The sequence below is a fragment of the Megalops cyprinoides genome, chromosome 25 (assembly GCF_013368585.1).
Source record: "Megalops cyprinoides isolate fMegCyp1 chromosome 25, fMegCyp1.pri, whole genome shotgun sequence".
Taxonomy (NCBI): Eukaryota; Metazoa; Chordata; class Actinopteri; order Elopiformes; family Megalopidae; genus Megalops; species Megalops cyprinoides.
Genome location: NC_050607.1, coordinates 14286640 through 14310604, shown reverse-complemented (window position 1 = coordinate 14310604; position 23965 = coordinate 14286640). Strand labels below are relative to the sequence as shown.

The window sequence follows — 23965 nt, the reverse complement described above, 5'->3', positions numbered from 1 at the left end:
ATTAAGTCCCGGGCTCTCGCTCGCCGGGATGAGTCTGACGCGCCGCTAATTAACACCCCCGTGGGCCTGTCGGGTCCCATCCAATGCTCGCTGACGGGGTCTCCCTGCGGGGGCCCTGCCCGAGTGGGAGCGTCCCAGCGGAGCCCGTTGTGTTTGACTCGGGGGTTCGGTGTGGGCCGACCGTGCTCCTGACAGAGCCGGATAGAAGGGGCTGGGTATGGTGGAGTGCGGTGGAGACATACAGCAAAAATGTTAACAGTGGCAAGGCAGCTTTTCTTCAAAGGCTGATAGAAGTGGCCTCTTGTGGAAGGGAAGGCCTTGAAGCAGGGGCATTGACTCATCTGGCCGTTTGCCACAGCGTCACCTCGCCCTCTTCGCAGCCCGCGTCACCGGCGCCGTGTCACCTTCGTTGCCTGGTTACGGCACCTCCGGCATGTCCTTTAGGTCGGACGGCGGGGGCGGAGTCACCTTGGGCGCCGGGGCCCGAGCGTTCCTGCGGGTCAATCTCTTACACAAACCACATGTGTTAGCCGTTTACCTAGACTGCTGCTGCTGCCGCTGTTTTATAAAAGACCTTGCTCACTCGCTCGCGCTTATTGTAAGTTTGACCCACTTCCTGGCTGGATGTGACGTCAGCAGGGCTGTGGAAGCACGTGAGTTATGCAGAGCTGGAGAGAGGAGCCGCTCCAGTGACACGTTTCGGTAATGAACGGGAGAGGGAGAGCGCGCATCGCGGCAGCGATATTCAGAGGAGCCGGGCGCTTTGTCTTTGACCTCTCCGTGAGTCATCCGCTGCTGACTCAGGGTCTGTCAGCGCCTGGCGGAGAGCAGCCTGCCTCATGAGAGAGCCGCTGTCTGTCCCCTGAACCGGCGCCGCGTGGATTCACTGATCTCCATAGCATGTGGATCAGCAGGTGTGGCGGGCGCAGTGTGTTGGGTGAGCCATCCAGGTGATTTAGCGATCTGTGATCTGTGCGGACTCCATGCAGTGTCATCAAAGCAAATGAGTCTTGCCTGTATGGAGAAGCCCTGGCAAGAGAGACATGGTGCAGCTGGCACAGCTTAGAGTTGCACATGCTGCATGGGGGGGGCAGAGATAACCGGGGGGGGGGGGCGCTGTTGAATCTGGTTAGATAACCCTGCTTTGCGTGACGCGTCGGCTCGGTCACCTTGACGAGGTCCTGCCTCTGTCTTCTCATCTTCGGATGAGTTGTAACCCCCCCAGCGTGGGGCACTCCCAGAACGCACCACATCCAAGGCACCCCCCAAGAGTGCCTTGGATGTGGTGCGTTCTGGGAGTCCTTCCATGTAGACATCAGCGCCACAGCAGTGGTGGGTTGGTTGTGTGCCAATCAGAATTTTTCACCGTGAACGGACTGCAAGGTGCCACATGAAAATATTGGGGTACTGGTATGGTTTGCCTCCTGCTAGTCTCTCTCTCCACTTTAATTTATATTTTAATTTCTAATATATTGTGATATTTTAGGCCAAGGCCTGGAAGTTTTAAAGATGGAATTTTCAAAAGGCTCTACAGAAGAAATCTTAAGACCTGAAACCAGTAAAATCTGTGCTGTCTGCCAGCATCCTCCATCCTTGAAGGAGAAAAGGCTTGACTCTCACACACCCCCCCTCACCCTCCAGGAAATGGCCTCGGCCTGCCTCTCATCTCTCTTTCAGGGAATCGGATGAAATGAGTTTGGGGCATTTCAGCAGAACAGGAGCTTGCTAGTTAACAGGCCGTGTGTGCGGTGTTCCCTCCAGCCCAGAGAGGGTTTTGTGTTCAAGGCTGTCTAAATCGCTGCTGTGCTGCTTCAGGTCTCTCTGTTTATCTGAGCATGCCGGGCGCTTCAAAGTTAGCCGCCATGTTACCATGGACACAGAGTAGAACCCGCAGGCCTTCCAGAACAAGTGTCTCTTGACTAAGATGCCGTGGGTTTTCTCCCTATTCCTAAGGTCTACGCGACTGATACCCTCCAATGTGTTTTTAACAGCTACTAATTAGTAACCTATGGACAGATTCACTGCATTATCATGTTAAAGATATGTCATAGCTCCTGAGCGGCTCAGTGGGCAAGGCGTTCGTCTCAGGTTCAGGCTGAGCCCTGTTTCCCGGGTTCTGCCCCAGCTGCGTCATCAGCCAATAGCGGTGCTCATAGCAGTGGAAAAATTAAGCAACTTCGTTTGGCCTCGTTCCTCTGGGGAGAGGGGTGGGGCATGTCAGCAGTGGTTGCTCATCTCGCTGCTTTTTGGCACCCTGTGGCTTGTCAGGCACCTGAAAGCTGCTCAGATGACATCAGTGGGGTAGCGCCTGTTCTCCAGTTGGCGCCTCCTTCACTGAGTGTATCAGAGAACTGCATTTGGATTTTTAGTCTGTGGACTTTGCAGCTCGTAGCCTGCATTTGGGGCCTCACTTATCGATTTATCTCTCTCTCTCTATCTCTCTCCCTCCCCTTTCTCTTTCCTCTCTTCTCTCACATTCCCTGTCTCTCTCTCTCTGTGTTTTTGCTCCCCACAGAGGAAGAGGTTGAAAATTTCGACGTCTCCAGCCTGCAGGAGGAAGCCTTGCAGAATATCGAGGCTGACAGCTTCTGGTGCATGAGCAAGCTCCTGGACGGCATTCAGGTAAGCCCATCCCCCGGCTGCCACCAGTGTGCATTGTCTGATTAATGTCACGGATGCACTCCGTGCCACTCGGGGAGAGGGACAGGGACACGCGTATGCGTGTGCGTGCTGGGACGGAGGGAGGGTGTCAGGCCACCCCTGCGCACTCCTCTACAGGAGCAAAACATAAGATGAATAATCCCGCCCTTGACCGCAGGCGGGTACTGCCTCTTTACCCAGGAGGCCCAGCGGGGATCGCCCGCCTGAGGAGCATGATGTGGCCTCCTGCAGTCTCTCTCCTTTTATCGCTCTCCCCTTCCCTCCCTCCCCTGCCCTGATTGAAGGCTATAAAAGCACATGTGCTGCTGGAGCCGCCTTGATGCGTGCTGCCCCGGGGGCTCAGTGTTGCCAGGTAGGCGGTTGGCTGGGGGTAAAGCGATACACCGTTGTGTTTAAAGCGCTGGGACCCAGGAGGGGGCAGAAGGCCCATGCGGCATGCAGAGGTCCTCTGCAGCACGCGTGTGTGTGTGTGCTGTGGTGTGTTACTCCCTGCAGAAAGATGAGTCTGAGAGGGAGTGGAAGGTGGAAGGGTGTGGAGTTGGCCTGATTCACAGCCCCTTTGGACACACACACACACACACACACACACACACACACACACGATCACAAGCACACACACACACTCACAAACACTTGTACACATACACACACACATATACACACACACACACACACACACACACACACACCACAGGACATTAGCATGCGATGAGTGCTCTCTCTCAGCTGACAGCAGATTAGACATTCAGTCCATGCCGCAGAGCCTTCAGTGGTGTTTTCTGTCTAATTGCTCCAGTAATTTGTGTGTTCAAGACCGATTTTCGGTGGAGCTAATGAGCATCGGTTCAGCGTTTTTGTCTCAGCCTTTCGGCACTCCGTTAGACAGCATGTGTGTCCACACGCCCATCGCTCTGAGAATGACAGCCGACCACATTTGATTGTGACGCTTGAGCATGATTGCAGTGGTTTGACGGTTGATTATGACTGTTGATTATGTACACTGTATGTGCTGTTGTCCACATCAAACCTACTTCATGAAGTAATGATGTTTAAGTTCTGTGTGTTGACGGCTGTTGAAAAGCATAGAGGGTGGGTCTGTACGACAGCAAGGCCTAGGAGAACGTTTATGTTACTGCCTTGAACGGCCAATTGGATTTGTATTTCCAGCTAGGCATTTACCCTGGGGTTTGTGGTCAAAAACGTGTTTGCTTTTTCTAAAAGACTTCAAATGAATGAAATGTGTAATTGCGTTGGATGTAAATTAAAACAAATGTTTTGTTTTTTCATTGGAGTGATTTGTAGGAAAATATCATATACTTATATACATATACTTTGAAAGATGCATGCTCTGGAGTGATGTGACACACACACACACACTCACACACACACACACAGAAGTGCCAGTTTAGCCAGTTTGCAGAGCAGAAAAGCATTGTGTGGGGGAACACAGCAAACACAGCGTGATTTCAGCTTGTGCTAATCTGTAGAGTGTGTCGGCCTGGAGCTGGTTTCCTCACAGGAATGCGTTTGTCTTTGTAAGCGGCTGTTCTGAGGGGCAGAGCGGAGGAGCGGAGGAGCGGGACGTTAGAAGGGGTTAGCTGTTCGGTCCTCAATAGCCCTTCTGTACAGCGGCGAGGATTAAATTGCTCCTGTTATTCTGCTTAGGAACACAATGGCCGGCTCGTATTAGCTTAGATAAGTGATGCAGCCATGGACAAAAGCCGTACATTTGAAAGCGCTCGCTGGTTCAAAGGGGGACAGAGCCGGGTGTTGCTTCAGCTTCTCGCTGAGAATACGTAGAATAACACCACTGCGAGAACGCTCTTAGTTACCTGGAGTGAACCCCTGTTATCACACCGGTTTATGGCTGTAGGCCGGCATCCATCAGTTTATATTGGACATCTTTATGGACACGTTTCACTTCCCAGCATGCACTAGGTTTGCAGCCAGACTCACCGGTGATTCATTCGGCTGTGTTCCGAAGGCCCGAGCTGCTACCCACGATGCATTGCTCAGAAGCGGTCCCACAGCTGCCCGGCGTAAGATTAACGGTTTCCCCCGCAGCCCCCACCCCTGCTCCCATTGCATATTGGGGATTACTAGGTGGTTGGGGGGGGTCTTGTTGAAGGAGCACGCAGTAATTAAGGTCATAGAAGAGTTCAAGACTGGTAAAATTGTTTGTGGACCAGTTGGGGAAACCCTGCTTCTCCCTAGTGGGCCAGGCGTAATTAGGCGGATCCAAGGTCGCGGTAACGGCAGCGCACTTCCCGCCTCGGAGTGAGCACGCTCAGAAGCACTGCTGCAACCACAAAGCCAATCTTCCAGTCTTCCAGTAATATTTTGACTATTTCATGAACACGAAGAATAAATATCTTAAAATGGTATCTCTCACGCTAAGAGCCCCTGTAACAATACAGAGGATTTATTACAGGGGCTCTTAGTTTGAGAAATACCCTTACAGGATATTTGTTCTTTGTGCACTTGTGCACCTGTGTGTTATCTGCTAGTCGTCTGACTGGTCTGTAAAGAAACAGATCTGATGGGATAATGACTGGGCTTATTCTCATGAACCCATCGACCCGATTAAGGAAGGTCTTTCTCTCGGCGAATGACAACCGGCTCAGTGCTGCGTGTCTGAATCGCCTGCCTCTGGAGTGCTCTTGTCTCTGCCCCCAGGGTCAGATATTCCTAATCTATGATTTTTAAGTGGCCAGCTGGTGGGGTGGCCCGAGTTTAATTACATTCTGAACAACAGCCTTCTCCATTCCTCTTCTGTGTCTGTCAGATGTATACCTGTTAGCCCTCTGCGGCTGCATAACTCTATAGGCTCCTCTCCACCACGTTTGAACAGGGGAGATCATTTCGATTCCGGAAAAGACATTAATTCTCTAATTAAGCTCCCGCTGAGATGATGGGATGGTGAAAATGTACATGTGTTCATGGAGTAATAAAATTAAGCTGCAATTTCCATTTGGCAAACGGAGGCCTTTTGGGCCTGATGGAGGGATTTATTGACAAAGAAAGGGGGGGGAGTTGTACTGACACATGGTGCCCTGTGCTTCTTCAGACCAGTCCCTGGCAGCCTGTTTCTGTTCTGTTAGCCAGGCGCTGTCATCCAGAGCGCCTCGCGCGGGATTTAAATGCATATCGGAGCAGCACCCAGTACAGCAGCGTGTAGCGCTGCCAGGATTACAGCAAATGTACGTGATGATGAATAACCTGCAGATATGAGGACGTACAGCGGTAAGAGCAGGGAATCGAACCAGCAGCCGTATGATTACAAGCCCTGAGCCTTAGCACTGTGCTACACTGCTGTCCATGTGAGAACAGGGAGTAACGGGGAAGTGTGTGTGTGTGTGCGTGCGTGCGTGCGTGCGTGCGTGCGTGCGTATGCGTGTGTGTTGGAGGTGCGGACAGGAGTTTCGCCTCCTGTTGAGCAACTTCCACCTCCTGTTGAGCACCGAGCGCACGGTGGGGCCATCGTGCCTTCACTTTTCAGTGTCATTGCTCTGACCGTCTGCACAATCGATCCTTTTTTAAATCGTTGTTGCTCTTCTCATTTGCGGGGCCGAAGCCTCTAGCTCGAACGACTCAAAACTCTCCCACTTTGCTCATTCAACACAAGATGCTTACTCCTTCCCTTCTATTGATCCTTGTGTAATAGAATCCCAATTTGTGAAAAGCCATCAATATCATGGTTAACAGCACAAATCTGGCTCCAGTAATATAATAGATGCAGATGATGAGGTGTAAAACAATAGAAAATATCGATATACAGATATTTCTCTGTTTACACGGGCTGCTGTTCTTAAAAAAGTGAAATTTGCAAAGAAATTAAAGATTGATTATTCATTATTTTAAATAAAAAAATTTGCGGTTTGTTGTGCCGCATTTTGCCATCATGGAAACATGCTTTTTGAAACGATGCTAAAATAAACGTACAGTGCACACGCACCACCAGGACCTTATTTGTTCATTATGAAGTCATTATCTGAAGTCGCCCGATTGGCCTAATTGTAATCAGCGGCTAATTGAGAGGTAACACTGAAAACCTGCAGGAGCGCGGCTCTCAAACCCTCTCCTTCGCAGAATCAAAGTGAGCTAAAATTATCAGCTAGGGCTTGAATTGGGTCGTTGGGAGAAGACACACGGCATAATAAAGCGCCTCACAGGCGCTCTGGCACCGGATTCAAACATGGAAAGCAAGCTTACGTGTGGGCTTGACGTATGCGGTGGTGTCGCTGGTGTTGAACGGGCCAGAAGGTTGAAGTGAAACGGACCATCGGGGAGTCTCGCTTTTGGAGTGTAGAACTGGAAACTTATGCTTAGAAGCACTCCACAGGCAGAGACTAAGAAATGCATTGAACTCTCCGCTCTGTATAGGGCAGTCAGAGCTACTTGGAAGCTTGGATCTTTTAAGATCACTCTCCAGACAGTGATAAATTTATTCTCAGGATGACATATGATGGACTGTATGGCCGTGTCTAGTCATAGTCCTCTAAAGATCATAAAGCTCTTAGTGTGTGACCCAGCAGCAGGACAGATATATTAATGTCTTATATGCATGTGCCTGTTGGGGAGTCAGAGGGGTTAATGCAGCTGCCTCATAACCATGGAAACGCATCCGGAGTGTTTAGGTTATTTACAGAGTTCAGCCATTATTAAAGAGAAGGAGCCCCTGCCCCACAGAGCGGCTTTAATAATGCAAGCGTAATTGTGGGAGCCTGGGGCGAGACTTAATGTATGCTCGAGTCTGACCCTGCTTTCTAAATTAATGGCGAGTTGCATTAAAGCCCACCCAAGGCATGGCGGAGCAGTGGATTGTGAAAAAGCGCACGTCACTGATGAAGATAGGGGAGGAAAGGCTGGCCAATGAAAGCGTCTGGTTGGCAGGGAGGAGCTGATGTGTGACATGGGCTCTCGAGCTGGAACGTCCAGATGCGCCAGGTTGGGGTGTGCGAGGAAAGCACTGCTTTCGAGGAAGGGCTATCCAGGCCCACCAGGACCAGGGCTGAGTAGCCCTGCAGACGCTGCAGTCCTCCTGGCTCATGGCTGAGTAGCTGTAAAGACTCTGCAGTCCTCCTGGATCAGGCTTGAGCAGCCCTGCAGTGGCTGTGGTCCTTCGAGTCCAGAGAGGAGTAGCCCTACAGACGCCGACGCACTCCAGCACCAGAGCTGAGTAGCTTTACTGCTCGGGCAGGCTAGTTCTCCAGTTACTGCTGTCATGTTACGTGATACCAGGCAGGCAGAGGGGAGGGTCCCCTGCCATGGAGCTGTTCTCGTATTCCCGGCCGTCATCTCCGCACCTGTGTCTAGACTGTGAGCGTGCACGGCTGCGCTTGAGGGACACCAGCTTGAGGGGAATTGTCTAATGACTTTTCCTTTCCACAAAGAGAGAGGTGTCAGGCCCAGGCCCCAATGGATTGCGCATGAAAGAGGCCTACTCTGAACTGACATCAAAGATGGAGGCATGCACAGCCACACACACACACAAACCCACACCGATTCCCTCTCACACAGCTGCTCTCCGCACGCACCATACGTACTAGCTCCATACAAATTAAAGGCTAGAACCGAACAGGCTTTTTGCTTGTGTTGTGTTCTCTGCCTCACTTGTAAATCACTTTAGATAATAGCATCTGACTAATGAATAAATATAAATGAACAGGCGCCGTCCCTGGGTTTTGTGACTACTCTGTCTTGCCATCTAGTGGTCAAAGCGTGGTACTGCATTTCACTGCTGAGGGAGTCCTCACCCCACCCACCCAGTCAATCCTTCAGTGCCGGTAAGTCATCGAGAGCCACCACCAGGGTTTGAAGGACAGCTTCCTTCAAAGGGCGGCACGGCAAAAATAGCACGCCCGCTTTTAGGCTGAAATGAATCACCGTTTTCGATTCTGTTATTTTCAGTCAAGCAAAAGTTGAGTTTCCATTGTCCGTGTTCTGCCTGTGTTCCTCGTTGGCTGAGAGTGGAGTTGATTAGGAGCTGTTTTTGAATTCATCTCCTCATCATGTTACTATAAGAGTCCTCAGCATCAGAGTAATATAAAAGATCCTTAGACATCCTAAAGAGGCACCATCCTTAGACATCCTGTTCAATAAATGAGTCATTTTCTGGTGTGACTGTAATGACTTATAGTAATCTTGATGCTCTCTGTAATGCTTTAAGATGAGCACTGAAGTGACCCTTGAATTTTCACTGATTTTTTTCTTCTCCAGCTTAATTTTCTTCTTCAGGAAAGATATTTTATGCCGTTCTCAAAGGCCAGTATTTAAAGTGCTGGCTAACTATGGCTATATCTGAATGATGCCCAGTTTTCTTTCTTGTTTGGAGAAAGCTTTGAAAACAAACCTCAGTCTTTAGCTTGGTTTACCAAGCTCTTAATGTGTCTTTCTGTGGTAACTGCTTAAGAGCCGTGGTGTATTGACTATCAGTGTCTTCAGCTCGGTGCTTAAGAGGGGAGTATTATGGACCATCTTTGCTTCGTGTATTCTGTAGTGTCTCGGAGAGCTGCCTCTCCCTACTCTCAGCTCTATTACCCCACGCTTTATGGAACGTAGAAGTGATTCCTTTAACAAAGCGTTTCAGTGAAGTGAACGCACTTCACAAAGCCCCCGCAACACATTCTTCACAAACAGTGGCAGTCCCCCTCGCCTGGCCACACGAACAATTGCCGTATTTATCACTCCCTGCTTACAGCCGCGAGAGTGACCTGTCGGGCGAGGTTTGGGTAGGTCTGTGCGCGCGTGCGTGTTTGTTATTATTGCGGTTGCGTGAGTGTGTGAATGTGTGTGTTTTCGGCGACAGGGAGTGTCTCTGGCCGGGCCGGTCTAACACAGCTGCTGTACAAAGCTAGGTAGCTGCCTGGGTGTAACCAGGTGCAGCTGGAGGAAAATGACAGCTGACAGCTCCAACACACAGTGTCAGTTAAGCTGATACAGCAGAGCTACGGCTCTGGTGCTGCCATGGTGACACTTCTCAGGAGTGAGCTGGTGCCGCGCTCCCCTTCTTAAGGGGGGCAGGGTCAAGGCAAGGGCCGGCATGAGAAGGCAGCTTCACTGGCACTGTGTAATTGTATATGGAGAGCAAGACGATCCAAGGGATTTCATTATTAAAATGTCTGCGGTGATGTTCAGGAGTACCGAGGGTTTTCTTTTTTTTTTTTTTAATTAAATACAGGGTTGGCAAGTGTAAATCCACCCAGACGCTTTCCCTGGAGCCAAGTGTCAAAACACATGACATTTACCGAAACACGGGAAATTAATTTCAAGGTCTAGGCAGACTTAAGCATCTTTGATAATGGCGGGATAAAGCGCTGATAATTTTTCAGGGGATAACTGGGGTCGCACCGGAAAATATGACTGTGAAATTGCTCAGAGGAGTGGTGAAGTGAACGGAATTGGGAGCACGGCTGAAATCAGGAATGCTGCTGAGTTAAAGCTGGGTCGGTGGGTCCGCCTGCAGGGTCGCAAAGCAGAATGAACGGTATCGGCTGAAAGGAGATGTTTCGTCCCTCTGATTTGCCTCCCCTTGTGTTTGTTTCCCCAAAAAGGACAACTACACCTTCGCCCAGCCAGGGATCCAGAGGAAAGTGAAGGCCCTGGAGGAGCTGGTTAGCCGGATCGATGGTGAGTATCGGCAGCCAGTCCCACCCGCGGACGGGGCCGCCTAACTCCACCACTTAGCGGAAAAACACCCCCTTCCCCCACTCTCCCCCCCGGTGGGTTATCCGGCCAGCGGGAGCGCGGAGCGGAGTCGCCCCCTGATTGGCTGGCTGGCTCCCTGACCTCTGCTGAGGACGCCGCTGTGCAGGGCGGAGAGCAGGAGCCCGTGGGAGCCAGCGGAGCGCGGGCCGCTCTCATTACTCTGCGTTAAGGCACCGTAATCAAAATCCAATGGCAACGTCTGCCAAGCAGAGCCACAGTTCAGCCTGCATTAAAGCCCAATGATTGGTTTAATTTGCGGGGGCGGGGGGTAGGAGAGCCGCAAGCGCTCACGGGAGCTGCTCCGCTGCGCTGTGCCTCCGGACGGCGCGGGGGGGAACTCAGTCTTTCCACCTAACCGCTTTACCGCTTCGTCCAGCTCTGAACGGGGGATTTATGCGATCGTTACTTCCTTTCACAGCGTTATTTGGCGGTTCGAGTGACAGGTGTGATTGTGACGCGCACAGAAACAAAAAAATGAACAGTTGCTTTAATTTGTTAAGGACAAACTGCCACGGCAGCTGAATGTCTCACTTGAGTTTCTCAGGGAAAAACACTTACAGCAGTAGAAGTAGACGCCAATGCGTTGTAGCCGGGAATCTTCCTTACGTGCTGTAACGATTCAGTCTCGTTGGCTAAAAATGTTGTCATACCAACAATGACTTTTTATTACTTAAATACAAGCATTGCAGTAATGCAGTCCCGGGAATCGTGGCTTATCTAATGATTCCTTTGTCAGCCGACTTGTCCTAGACCAAGCCTCACGTTGTTTGAGTTGAAAGTTCCTTTCATGTCGCGCTTATTGTATTTGTTTTCAGCCACGAGTGTGTAATGCCTCGTGTTTTCACATTTAAATGTGCTTCTCAAGTGCCTGCTGCGAAACCAATAAAAGGGAATAATTGATACTTGAAGAGAGCAGTTTCAAAGGAATGTTTTCGCTCTGAGCCAAACAGTGACACTCGCATCTCGCCGCATTAGGCAGTAGGGTTTTTAAAATTTGAAGGGTTTTTTTTTCCTCCACAGGGGATGCCCCTGTGCTGGTCCTGCCTTTGCATGAGTAGTGCTGCCTGTTGCGGCTTCCGCGGAAGGGGAGCCGTGGTGGTTTCTCCGTGACTCCCTCGGCGATTCACGGATTCACGGAAACGTTTCTTTACAAAGTACTGCTTGCTTCGGTCAGGACTCCCTGAGGCTAAAAGCTTTCTTAAGCTGTAAAGTGCAGTGTAGGTCGTGAAAGCCTTGACAAAAAAAACTTGAAATCGACTCAAAGGTATTAGTCCTCTTTGCTCATGAAAAGTATGTTGGGGTTGTTCAGAAAGGCCCAGTGTGCTTTGTGCTTAACTGACCAACAAAGTTAAGGAAGTGTCAGGGAGATTGACCAGATCAGCTACTCCAGCGTCCAATCAGGGCACTCATCAGCTGCTTTAGCATCCAATCACAGAACTCATCAGCTCCTTCAGTGTCCAATCAAGGGACTCATCAGCTCCTTCAGTGTCCAATCAAGGGACTCATCAGCTCCTTCAGTGTCCAGTTGGGAGTTGGGCCAGCTGTTGGCAATTGAATCAGATGAGAGGCTGATCTTCGAGAGCGGGTGAGAGAGGTCTACAGCTGTTCCGCATGTGGCGATTTTCACGCTCGGCCGGTGCTTCATTCATGGCCTAATTGAAGCAGATTCAGCAGTTAAGCACACGTGAGGGTTTTCCTTGTGGACACAGGACACACTCTGTAGGGACACCCCGAGAGCCCTTCCTTCCACGGACATGTTCCCATATCTACCCATATCTGCCAGACCCTAACTCACGTAGAGCAGGACTCCTCAAACCCAATATAACCCTGTATGTCATGGTGTCCTCCATGTCAGTTATATGAACATCTCCTTTTCTCTCCTCTCCTCCCTCATTGACGCTCTCTCCCTCTTCTTCGGGCCTCTTTTTCATCTTGTGCAGTATCCCTCTCTCCCTCTCACCCTCTCTCTCTCTCTCTCTCTGTCTTTCTCTTCTCCTTCACTGTGTTTCTCTCTCATTCCTGCTGCCTCTTGTCCTGTTTTCTCATTTTCACTCCATCGCGCCCTCGTCCGCTTTTCATCTCTGTATCTCCCTCTCTCCTTTCTTCCTCTTTTTCACTCCCTCTGTCTCTCCCCCCGCTTTCTGTCCTCCCCTACTTCTTGCTACATATCTGCATTCTCATTTGCTCCAGCTGGTGATTACTCAGAGGTGCACACATGAATCCAGCGGATCAATCCCCCCCCCCCCCCCCCCCCCTCTTCCCTCAGCTCCCACTGAAATTGACTTTGAGAGCTGCTTAGTTTTAAGCTAATCTAGGGGGTTGTTCCTCCCGACAGACAGCACATCCGAGCAGTGGATTTTCGCTGCTTCATTTTTAAATTGTCTGTCCTGTCGGAATGTAGCGGTGTCGGCACTAATTAGGCGTGAGTCAGATCCAGCCCGGCGCTGCGCCCGGCTCCGCTTCCTCGCTCTGATCTATAAAGAGACGAGGGCGTGGATCAATCCTCGTGGAGGCTCGGCGGCCTCCCGGCATCTGCGCGCGGCAGATTAGGCTGTCCCCCGGCCTTCCGCAGGCGGGTGCGGGTTTTCGCGGGGTTGCCAGGGCGACGCGCGGTAACCGGCGCAGCCCGTGTGAGGGAGCAGATGTGTAAACACGTTCCCGTGACGCAGCTGCGTCCCCTGCCGTGCGGCTCGGCTCCGTCAGGTGACGGGGAAGGCCTTATATGTCGTGCCAGGCTTCCCGCGTGTGTGACAGAGGTCTCCCTGTAGAGGGCCGACAGGCCTGTGTATTAGCAGGGAGTGGGAGTGCAGTATGTAATGACATATGTTATAACATGTGTAATTCCATCTGTGGGCTGGCGTGTGATTAGAGCGCTGTGAAGGAGAAGAGAGAGCTGCCGAACATGGAGAGAGCAGAGCCTCACAGAGCTGTGCGCACACACACGCACACACACACACACACACACACACACACAGAGTACATGACACACGACACACAAAATACGAACTACACACTATACACTCACAATCATGTACACTACACACTGCTCACACACTCTAAACACTCATACACTCGCTCACTACACACACACACACATATACATATGCACAAACACTCACTGAAACACAAAGACACTCACACAGGCATAGACACATGCATTCACATGCTCTCACATTCTTGCATACAAAGGGAACATGAAGTCCTGATTTGTAACTCTTCCCTGCTGGAACTTGTCCAGCGGTGGCAGATTACTGTGAGCACTGTACTGTCACCCGATCCCTATCAGTGCTGTGTCTTTGAGCTGCAGCGGCAGCAGATTGATATCACGGTGTGTGCACGTGTGTTTGTGGGCCTTTCCTTCATTATCGTGTCTCTGTTGTCCTCCGTGAGGGAGTGCTGCGTGAGCCTTCTCCGTGGTTCTGAAGGCCGGGTCCAGGTCACAGGCTGTTCCCATCGGTCCGTCTGTGATTGGCGCTGTGGTGTCTCAGCCACTCAGGACGGAAGGAGGGCTGTAGGGTTGCTGAATGCATTCGCACTGAATCAGCCTCCCCTTTTTCCAAACCTCCACATGTCTGCACGTACTGTGCAATCTTCAGCTGACAGGAGCTCTGTTCCCTGTGCCTCCAGGCTTATTAAACAGCAGGAGAAGGATCCGCTCCTGACCTTTGAGACCCTCGTGTTTGGAGCTGGCTGCTGTTCAGACCACGCTGTGTGCGGTTTTTCTATTGTCGTTATTGATAGTTTGGGTGAAAACGCAGAGCCGGTCCCCCGTTTCATCTTACGCTGATTTCTCTCCCCTCCTCCGGCTCCATCTTCCCTCTCCGCACACTATGCAGGGTGTAGCATCTGACAGCCAGACCATCTCCTCCGCCAATGAAATTCAGAAGAAAGAGGAATGGGCCAATCAGAAATATTCAGAGTCTTCTGCACTTCACTTGGGCCTTATACTGTTGGCACATACGCCACACATATAGGCACCAGCTTCTGTTCCTTCACTGACTGGACAGCAGCCACTCCTCCAAGCCTCACGTCTTCGTCTTTTGTGACTCAAGGAAATTTAATTGTGGCCCGTGTAGTATCAGCGTTTAAGTTTTTCAAAGGCTATTCCGAGGGCGTTTGGATCTGAAGTGGCGGGGAAAATCAGTTTTATTGCGTCATGAACACACGTCACTTCTGTGGGAGGGGATTGGGCCTTGATTAGCGTTTCCGCCATCCCCGCCGGACACTTCTCTCTGGCGACTCTTGTTTTTCACAACTGCGGGGTGGGGCTGATGGTGAATCCACTACCGAGCTCAGTACGGTAGGGGTGAAGTGAGGTCGAAAATATTCTCCTGCTCCTTCAGGTAGGAGGAGAAGAAGGGAAGACGGGTTGTGTGGGGAGGGGAGAGCATCAGTCTCCACATTTTGGGCTCTCTGATGCCTCATTGGTTGCCGTGCAGGTATTCTTTTTCAGATTAGTTAACCTGATTGGTAGCTGCATGTATAGTTGCTTGAGTGAAAAGCTGATTGAGTGTCTTCCTGCGATGCTGTGATTGGCTGCTGACTGAGTAAGTGGACATGTGAGGTCTGCAGGTTCCGCTGCCCAGCCCAGCCCAGATTACTCACCACTGCTCAATAGATCTGCAGGCCTAACCAGTTAATTAGGGCCGTCCTGACCCAGGTCCAGCATGTTGCTCAGATGCCGTTGTGTCATTGGTCCTTCTGATTATCCCGTGTCTGTAGGAGTGAGCTCCTGAAGCCTGTAGTTTCACGGGAGGCAGGGGGTCTCACTCCGAGTTCCCTGTTCCTGTCCTCCGCTCCGGAATTAATCCAGTCCTCCCCACTTAGCCAGGCAGCGCGGGAGCAGTCTCATGTTGCTTTCAGTAGTAAGTGTAATTAGCGACTTTGTAATCAGTGCTTGCCTGAAAGCACCTTTTTTTGTTGCTAAAGCGTGTCAGTCCTGAATAGAGTTCCTTTATGTTTGGGTGATTTTTTTTTTTGTTTTCTTCCCCACTTCCTTCTGTCTTTCTCTTTTTTTCTGTTCCATAGGAAAGCACTCGCGGGCATCAGCATTCAGATAGCGCGCTGGTGAATGGATTAGTGTTAATGAAGGCTTGGTATGGCCATAACATGCAATTATGTAAATGCTGGCATTCAATTGTAGAACAGACGTCTGTGGATTTCACACGCAGAGACGCTGAAGAATAGACCGCTTCCCCTGCGCAGGGCTGTGAAATGCGAGTATGAATTCATGTATGAGTATGAATATGAATATGAATATGAACCGGTGGGAAACCCGGGAGAAAAGCCGGCGGATCTTACAGTGTTTCACCACACAAGGTGTAATATGAAGAGCTGTCCGGATTTATGCTGATTAAATTGTTGGTGAGCTTAACACAACTCGCCACTCTTTATACATAGGGGAAAGTGCTCTGTGTTTGTGGAGGTCCTTCCCTCTTAACTTCTCTTAACCACAACACTGGGTGGAGAATCCCTCCTCCTTTCAAACAGCAGGAAGGTCATCTCCGAAACACTTTATTCCCCCTTCAAACACTCCCAATTCATTAACTGTGAAAGTGTTTACGACATCCCATCACGTGAATGGAAATGATTTCGGTTCGCGCCCTGTAAACCTTAACGGAGGTCACGGAGGACCTCTTACTTTCTGCGCGTGCACCCTGGGAAGATGGAGCTTCTCAGTGTCGCTGCCTTCCCAGTGGACTCCGAGCGCCTGTGCCGTTCGCGTGACAGCCCGTGCGAGGCCTCTAATTAAAGGAGTGGGAGGCCGTGGTGTTTATTTCCTGGGAGTCAGGCTTACGGTGGGTAAGGCGAACACTTCATCTGCGCGAAAGGTCCTTTGAAGCCAGGCGTGAAGGGAGAGCCGCCATAACAACGGTCATAATTAGGACCGTTAGTGCCCTGTTCGTTAGCGCCGCTTCCATTAGCGCTGCGTCTGTTAGCGCGCTCTGTTTGGGTAGCGCCTGTGTCGCGGCCACACTGGTGCGAGGCGCGGCGTCATTAGCTAACCCCGTGCCGCGTCGCTGGCCGCGGTCTGAGAGATGCCTCCCTCTGATTGGCTGATCCCAAGGCTTTCGCTCTCTTACCTTAAATAACAAGCTGATGTTTGAACAAGCCAAGCCCAGGGTTAGCTACCAGCCGCCAGCCACCAGCCGTCTGCAGCGCCAAACGGTTTGACGTGACGGAAACGGAGGAGCTGCCTGTCACTCTGGCCTTTAGTTCATTCCCTAAAGTAACTGTTGCAAATGCTTTTTTTTTAATCTCTCATTTTCCTTTCAAGTTGTTTGCGTTGTGGTTTACATTAAATTACCAAACCCGCGGGCACTCAGGCTTTCAGCGGCCGCTGTTAATTCTGTTTAAGTGCATCGCGCCGCCGAGGGGGTTACCTAGGAAACGGCGTCTTCGTTCGGGAGCCCGCTGACGCACACAACGTACATACTTACTTCCTGTCTTATCTTTTTTCATTGTTTTTTTTTTAAAATTTCCTCAGGGCCAGCAAATCGTTTTCTCTCTGGAGTGTGTTTACTTGTCCTACCAGAGTGTGCCTTCCCCGGACGTCTACCAGACTTCACCCTCTACACAGGATGCCTCATGTTTTTAGCGCTCGTCGTCTTGCGCAATTTATCTCTAAAAGTAGTCCGCTCCTTCCATTACTTGGCATTGGGCGCATTTTGGTACCATGCGCCGCACTGTTCCGCTCTCAGAGCTGAATTGGACGTCTGCTTTGTTTCTGTGACCGACGCTCTGCTAACACACTCAGTCGGGTCATTCTGTGCACTCTCCAGGCCTGTGAGTAATGAGCGGTTGATTGAGGGGAAAGCGCTCTTCCCCTGTGTGATGTTTGCTCTATCTGAGGACATCTGAACTCTCTTTAAGTCCACCGTAATGAAGCGCCCCTCACACAGCACGGGTTTCTTTCCATTCTGTGCCACGGTGTTGACATTCATCTCTTGCGGCGGTATTAATCATTAATATAAAAAGTAAATATTCATTATGTGTGCCCGTGATAAAAAAAAAAAAACTGCGTTCCAGAAATTGAAATATATTTATTCCTGTCTTGTGCACAGAGTGGAAAAAAAGCCATTTAGTTTTTTGAGGAATGACACTTTTATGTGTATAATGGTTTATTGATCAAAGGTGGGGAAGAGAATGAATGTTGGATGAAATGTGCATGTGCAGTTTGAGTGATCTCTGGCTGAACATTATGCTAATGCCGCGTGCTTTAGGGCCTGATGCTTTAGAAGGTGTAATTCCATCTGTGGGTGGCCGTGTGATTGGAGCGCCGTGGAGGGGAGAGGAGAGGAGACCACCGCACAGAGCTGGACAGGTCCACACATTCCGCTGCGTTACACTACACACTGCTCTATACCTTACACACTGCGCACTCACACACACTGCACACCTCACACAGTACACTGCACACTGCACACACATGACACATTCTACAGTCATATACTCACACACACTACACACTGCGCACTCACACACACTGCACACTTCACACAGTACACTGCACACTGCACACACACACGACACATACTACAGTCATATACTCACACACTACACACTGCGCACTCACACACACTGCACACTTCACACAGTACACTGCACACTGCACACACACACGACACATACTACAGTCATATACTCACACACACTACACACTGCAAACTCACACACACTGCACACTTCACACAGTACACTGCACACTGCACACACACACACGACACATACTACAGTCATATACTCACACACACTACACACTGCACACTCACACACACTGCACACTTCACACAGTACACTGCACACTGCACACACACAACACATACTACAATCATATACTCACACACACTACACACTGCGCGCGCGCACACACACACAGACACTACACACTATAAACACTCACAAACACTACACACTACACTACACACAACACACTGCATATGCACATAGACACATTAAATTACACACAACACACTTACATACACTACATGCTCATACTCACATACATCATACAATATACTACACACACACACACACGTGCACGCACCCACAGGGGAATAACACATTCATTGCTTATTTGAGCTGTGCCTCAGAGGTGTGGTATAGACTGCTATTCCCAGCTATTATGCAGGGTGTACAGAGAGCTGCAGCAGAGGCTGTAACGGATCTGAGACAGACAGCCCTCCGTACTGCTGAGTCTGTGCAGACCGGCGCACACATCAGCGCCTGTCCGCAGGGGAGAGGAAGCAGGGTTCTGACACATTCCTTCTCCTCCTCCTCCTCCTCCCTCTCTCCGTCGGGGAGCCTGTTCATTACGGGCCACTTTCGTCTCACGCGCGCTTCCTCTTCTATTTAATCACCGGCACGTCAGGGCAGATGTTCTTTTTTAAGCTTGAATTGTGACCTCTGTTGAAGACGGGGGGTTTGTGGGAGACGGCGGGCCCCTGCGAGCGGACGGCGGCTCAGTGGTTAGCGGGAGCTAGCGTATCGGTGTCCTGAATGCCCAGCCGTTACATTAATGTCACATTCCCATCTCCCCAGCTGTCACATCCTCTCATTTAGGGTGACTTCCACGTGTTTCGGCACGCTCTCATTTTCGTGTTCCACCGAAGCATTTCAGGTTAATGGCAAGGGCCGCCGAGGCTGTGCCCCACCCAAGGGCTCAAACCTGCAACCTTGCGCCGGCAAGGTCCCTATTAAGAGATGCCGAAAATAATTGGCAATCTTTGGTCCTGCTCAGCCAGTGGGAACATTTCCGATATTGCAGGAGTCGAATTTTGTGGTTGAAAGCTGAAATTCCTCGTCCCCTTTCATGTTCATGCACGCACCTCGCCAGATGATTCATCTGCCGTTGATTAGGACAAAAGAGAGGACAAAAAAAATGGTCTGGGGTCGCTGGCATACAGGCAGGAAGTGAGGCTTAGCTGAAATGCCAAGCGCTGCATTGGGTGGGATCAGAAAGGCACCTGTTAGTGGAGTTTCTGGAGGCCATGCCTCCTGCTGCTGGCGCTGACAGTGGTGCGCAGAGACAGTGTCTGGCTCTGAGTGCGCCATCATCTGAAGGTGTTGATTCTAAAGTCCCAAATTTTAATGAGATGCAGTGTGAGTGTCTGGAAGCCCACGGGCATGAAACGCAGTGCGGAGTCCAGCCAGAGGCCCAGAACAGGGGAGTGGTGAAATTGGGGGAGGGAGTGGAGTGCAGTGTAATTATGGGATGGAGGAGGAGAGCGGGAGTCATGGAGCTGGGTGTGGTGCCCCTCATTTGCTGTCCCCCTGACCTCTGACGCCCCCCCACCACCACCACCACCACCACCACCACCGTTTCCAAGCATCTTTGGTAATGAGTTTAGTGAGTTTAATGAGTTTAGTGATGAGCCTATAATTTCCTGTTATGTTTTATCTTCTCTCTTTCTCTCTCTCTCTCTTTCTTACTTCATTTTTCTCACATACATTACTGTGCAACGCTCCTGACTATGGCCTGATTTTGCTCGGATTGTCCTCAGAACGTAGCCACACTGCTTGGCGCTGTTTGGCCGCTCTGTTCGGACCGCGATCCAAAAACATTCTGCCGCTCATTATAAACAAATAACAACTCCCAGGGGACCACTGTCCCCAGCCTGAGAGAACACCTGCTCCCCAAAATGATCAGCTGTCCTCAGCCGGGCCATAACCACCAGCAGTGAGCTCACCGCACTAGTACGCAGTAAACTGCTTGATAAAACATGGGTGTTGGTCAAAGCCTTCAGGCTGTTTTTCTCTCCACCAGTAACAAAACTGCCGACACGGACCCTCTCATCTAAACATGCCACAGCATAAGTCTTCTAGCAGTATTAGTATTTGTATATTAATGCTGATGTCTTATGAGGGTTCTGGTCTTTGTTGCGTGACCTAGAGTATAAGCCTTCAAACAATGTGAAAATGTACCCGTCCTTCTGATTTTCTGCTCCTACAGCTGTAAGAGTTGTAATTTGTTAAATAATTCGCAGGGGGGTAATTGTGATCTCCAGACATGTTTTTTTTTCCCTCTTTGTGGGTGTTTGGAGATGATACTTAAATGTATCGGTGAGACAAAATGAATTATGCGGATAATTAGGCTGTGCTTTTCTGAGTGATGAGTACCTTGCTGAGAGAGTGTGAGATCTGGCAGAATTTTTTTTTCTCTGTCTCTCATCCGTAATTATGCAGTTTAGCGCGGTTAGCGACAGGCACGGAGCGTCCTAGCGCGTGAGAGGGGGGTGTGTGTGTGGCGTTTGTGTTGTGTGAAGCCTGCGTGTCGTGCTGGATGATCGGTGCGTTATATCTGCCGGTCTGTTTCTGTTGCGTATCTCAGACACAGGGTTGCCTACGACGAGAGATTTCTGCATTATGGGACAGATCTCAGCATATCATGACTATTATCATATCTCATCTTTTTAATCTTCCTGTATAGGAAAATGTTGTAGTTTTTATAGTTTAAAATAAATAAAATTAATAGTGTAAAAGTTTTATATAGTTATATTGTTTTGATCTTTCTGTATGTTTCTTGACAGATGTATAATTGTTAATCAGTTAAACTATATATGACTGAAAGGGCATTGTATGACAGGTGAATGACTATATGAAGACTAATGAATCTATGTATATTGTCTGTTTATTATGTGACTGATGTGTTAGAAGGACGTTATGTGATTGCAATGTGATAATCTCTGTACTGTGTATCAGTTGTGTACATCTGTGTGATGAGTGGTGGGTAGAGTGATACTGTACGGCAGTAGAGTGATTGTATAATATGATAATAGTGTGATAATCTGTGATAAAACTGGTGAGTGATTGACCCTGTCTAATAAGACAATAGAGTGATAGTCTCTTCGATATGACAGTGGTTTGATTATCTCTGTGATATCACAGTAGTTTGATCTCTATGATAAGACTGGTGAGTGATTGTCTCTGTGTTATACAGCAGTAGTGTAAATATGTCTGTGTTATGACAGTAGTGTGACAATCTCTATGATATGTCAGTGGTGTAGTAATTTCTCTGATATGACCGGTGAATGATTGTCTCTGTATAGTATCACAGGTGAGTGGTAGTCTCTGTATAGTATCACAGGTGAGCGATTGTCTCTGTATAGTATCACAGGTGAGTGTTAGTCTCTGTATAGTATCACAGGTGAGCGATTGTCTCTGTATAGTATCACAGGTGAGCGGTTGTCTCTGTATAGTATCACAGGTGAGCGGTTGTCTCTGTATAGTATCACAGGTGAGCGGTTGTCTCTGTGTAGTATCACAGGTGAGCGATTGTCTCTGTATAGTATCACAGGTGTGTGATGACATGACCGGTGAGTGATTGTGACTGTGCTGTGTGTGTGTCCCCCTCAGACTCGGTGCACCGCCACCTGCAGCAGTATGAGGTGGAGTACCTGCAGTTTGCCTTCCGCTGGATGAACAACCTGCTGATGAGAGAGCTGCCTCTGCGCTGTACCATCCGCCTGTGGGACACCTACCAGGTACATCGCACACACATATACGCACATACACATGCACACGCACATACACATACACTCACATATACACATACACATACCCATACACACGCACATACACATACACTCACATATACACACATGCACACACATATACACACATACACATGCACTCACATATACACACATACACATGCACTCACATATACACACATGCACATGCACTCACATATACACACATACACATGCACTCACATATACACACATACACTCACATATACACACATGCGCTCACATATACACACATACACTCACATATACACACATACACATACACACACGCACATACACATACACTCACATATACACATACACACATATACACACATGCACACACATATACACACATACACATGCACTCACATACACATACACTTACACACGCACATACACATACACTCACATATACACATACACACAAACACACACACACAAACATACACGCACACACGCACACACATACACTCACACCACACACACAAACATACACACACACACACACACACACTCACGTTGCACATGCACACATACACTCACACTGCACGCACGCACACAGACACACACACACTTTAATTTCAAAGTCCACATTAAAAAACAGCACATTCAATGGGGTGTTGATGTCAGCTCTTACAAATAACTCAGTGTTAGTAAATAAATACAGAAATGGAAAAATAAATGAACTATAAATTCTATAAAAAAATAAATTGTGCTCTTGTAAATCTCATCAAGTAAGCACGGTTTATGATACAGTACAAACATAAAATCGTTCAAGGATACAAAAAGCAGCGTCTTCTCCATACTGAGAGACTTCTTCTCGCTGCGGAGACAGAGTAGTGTTTAGACAGCTGCTTGGCTCTCTTTTTGACAATCCCTCTAACTGCCAGTCTGTGCCCATGACCCAGGCTTCTGAAAATAAAGACCAGCAGCTGGCATTTGTAGCCTAATTGAGGGCTTGTTTCCAGCAGCAACTGGTACAGCATTTGAACATACATGCGTTAATACAGGAATGTTTTTAGACTACTCTCTGATTTGCACACGCACACACACACACACACACACACACACACACACACACTCACTGTCTGCGTCTCGGTCCCCGGGCTGCACTGGCTGGCCATTGTGACAGAGTAAGATATTGTAATGCTGTCCGGCAGCAGATTTGATTGGGCGTTATGGCGATAAACAGGGTCATCGATCCGCTCTGTCATTTGTCAGCTCTGCCGGGGGAATCGATGCCTCCGCGGGGCGGAGAAACAGCGGAGCGGGACCGGTACTCAGAACGGGCTTCATCACTGTCTCACACACACACACACACACACACACACACGTCTCTGTCCTTCTGTGACATTCCCGCCACTGTGTGCCCTCACCTGGAGCGGGGGACGGAGAAGAACGCATCCTCCTGCCATTTAGATCCATTTCGTTCCCGCAGCCGGCCGTTTGGAGTGTCTGCTCGGGTGACTTCGAGTGACAGCTCTTTAAGCGTCAGAGGTGATGTGCGTGAGAAGGGCAGCACATGTGGCTCGTGGATGATTGTCAAAAGGCATAGGCCACGGCGCGTCAAACCCACTGAGGTATACTGTGATATGAACGTGTCAGATTTGCGTAGTGCGGGGTCAAGTCACATTACAGTCATCTGAGTACAGCGGAATGATGCCAGGAGTTTGTAGCAGTATTCATATTAGCAGAGCATGTGCTAAGTGTATGTACATGTGAATGTGTGAATGCATGTGTGCGCATATCTAGGCGAACGTAGTGTAATGTAAATGTGGCTTCGTTGTAGCGCGTTAATAGCTGAAGGTGAGAGTAACTGCAGGGAGGAGGTGTGAGCTACCTTGTGGTTTGGTGTAGATAGTCATCCTTAATTGCCATGCTAGGAAAAGCAGAGTGCGTGCTCCTCAGGCCTGCTTTGTAGCGGCGAGCGTAAGAGCTGTTAAAGTGTAGACGGAGGGGATGCCAGTGTTCCGCTTCAGAGAGGCAGCCTCTCCGCTCAGCACCGTCAGTACGCCCACCACTCCACGCCGAACGCCCACCGGTCGAGCCCGGAACGCCAAGCGCTCCGACAGGCAGCCGGGGCC

The 23965-nt window shown here is 49.7% G+C and overlaps 1 protein-coding gene across 2 annotated transcripts in view; it reads left to right on the top strand.

The window, feature by feature from the left end:
• The window catches only part of tbc1d22a (TBC1 domain family, member 22a), a 98031-nt gene that overhangs the window by 41345 nt on the left and 32721 nt on the right, over positions 1-23965 (top strand). For both annotated transcript variants that reach the window (XM_036520525.1, XM_036520526.1), the window contains exons 9-11: positions 2516-2622; positions 10215-10290; positions 21724-21851. In XM_036520525.1, the coding sequence (XP_036376418.1) occupies positions 2516-2622; positions 10215-10290; positions 21724-21851 (311 nt within the window). The remainder of the gene's footprint in view (positions 1-2515; positions 2623-10214; positions 10291-21723; positions 21852-23965) is intronic.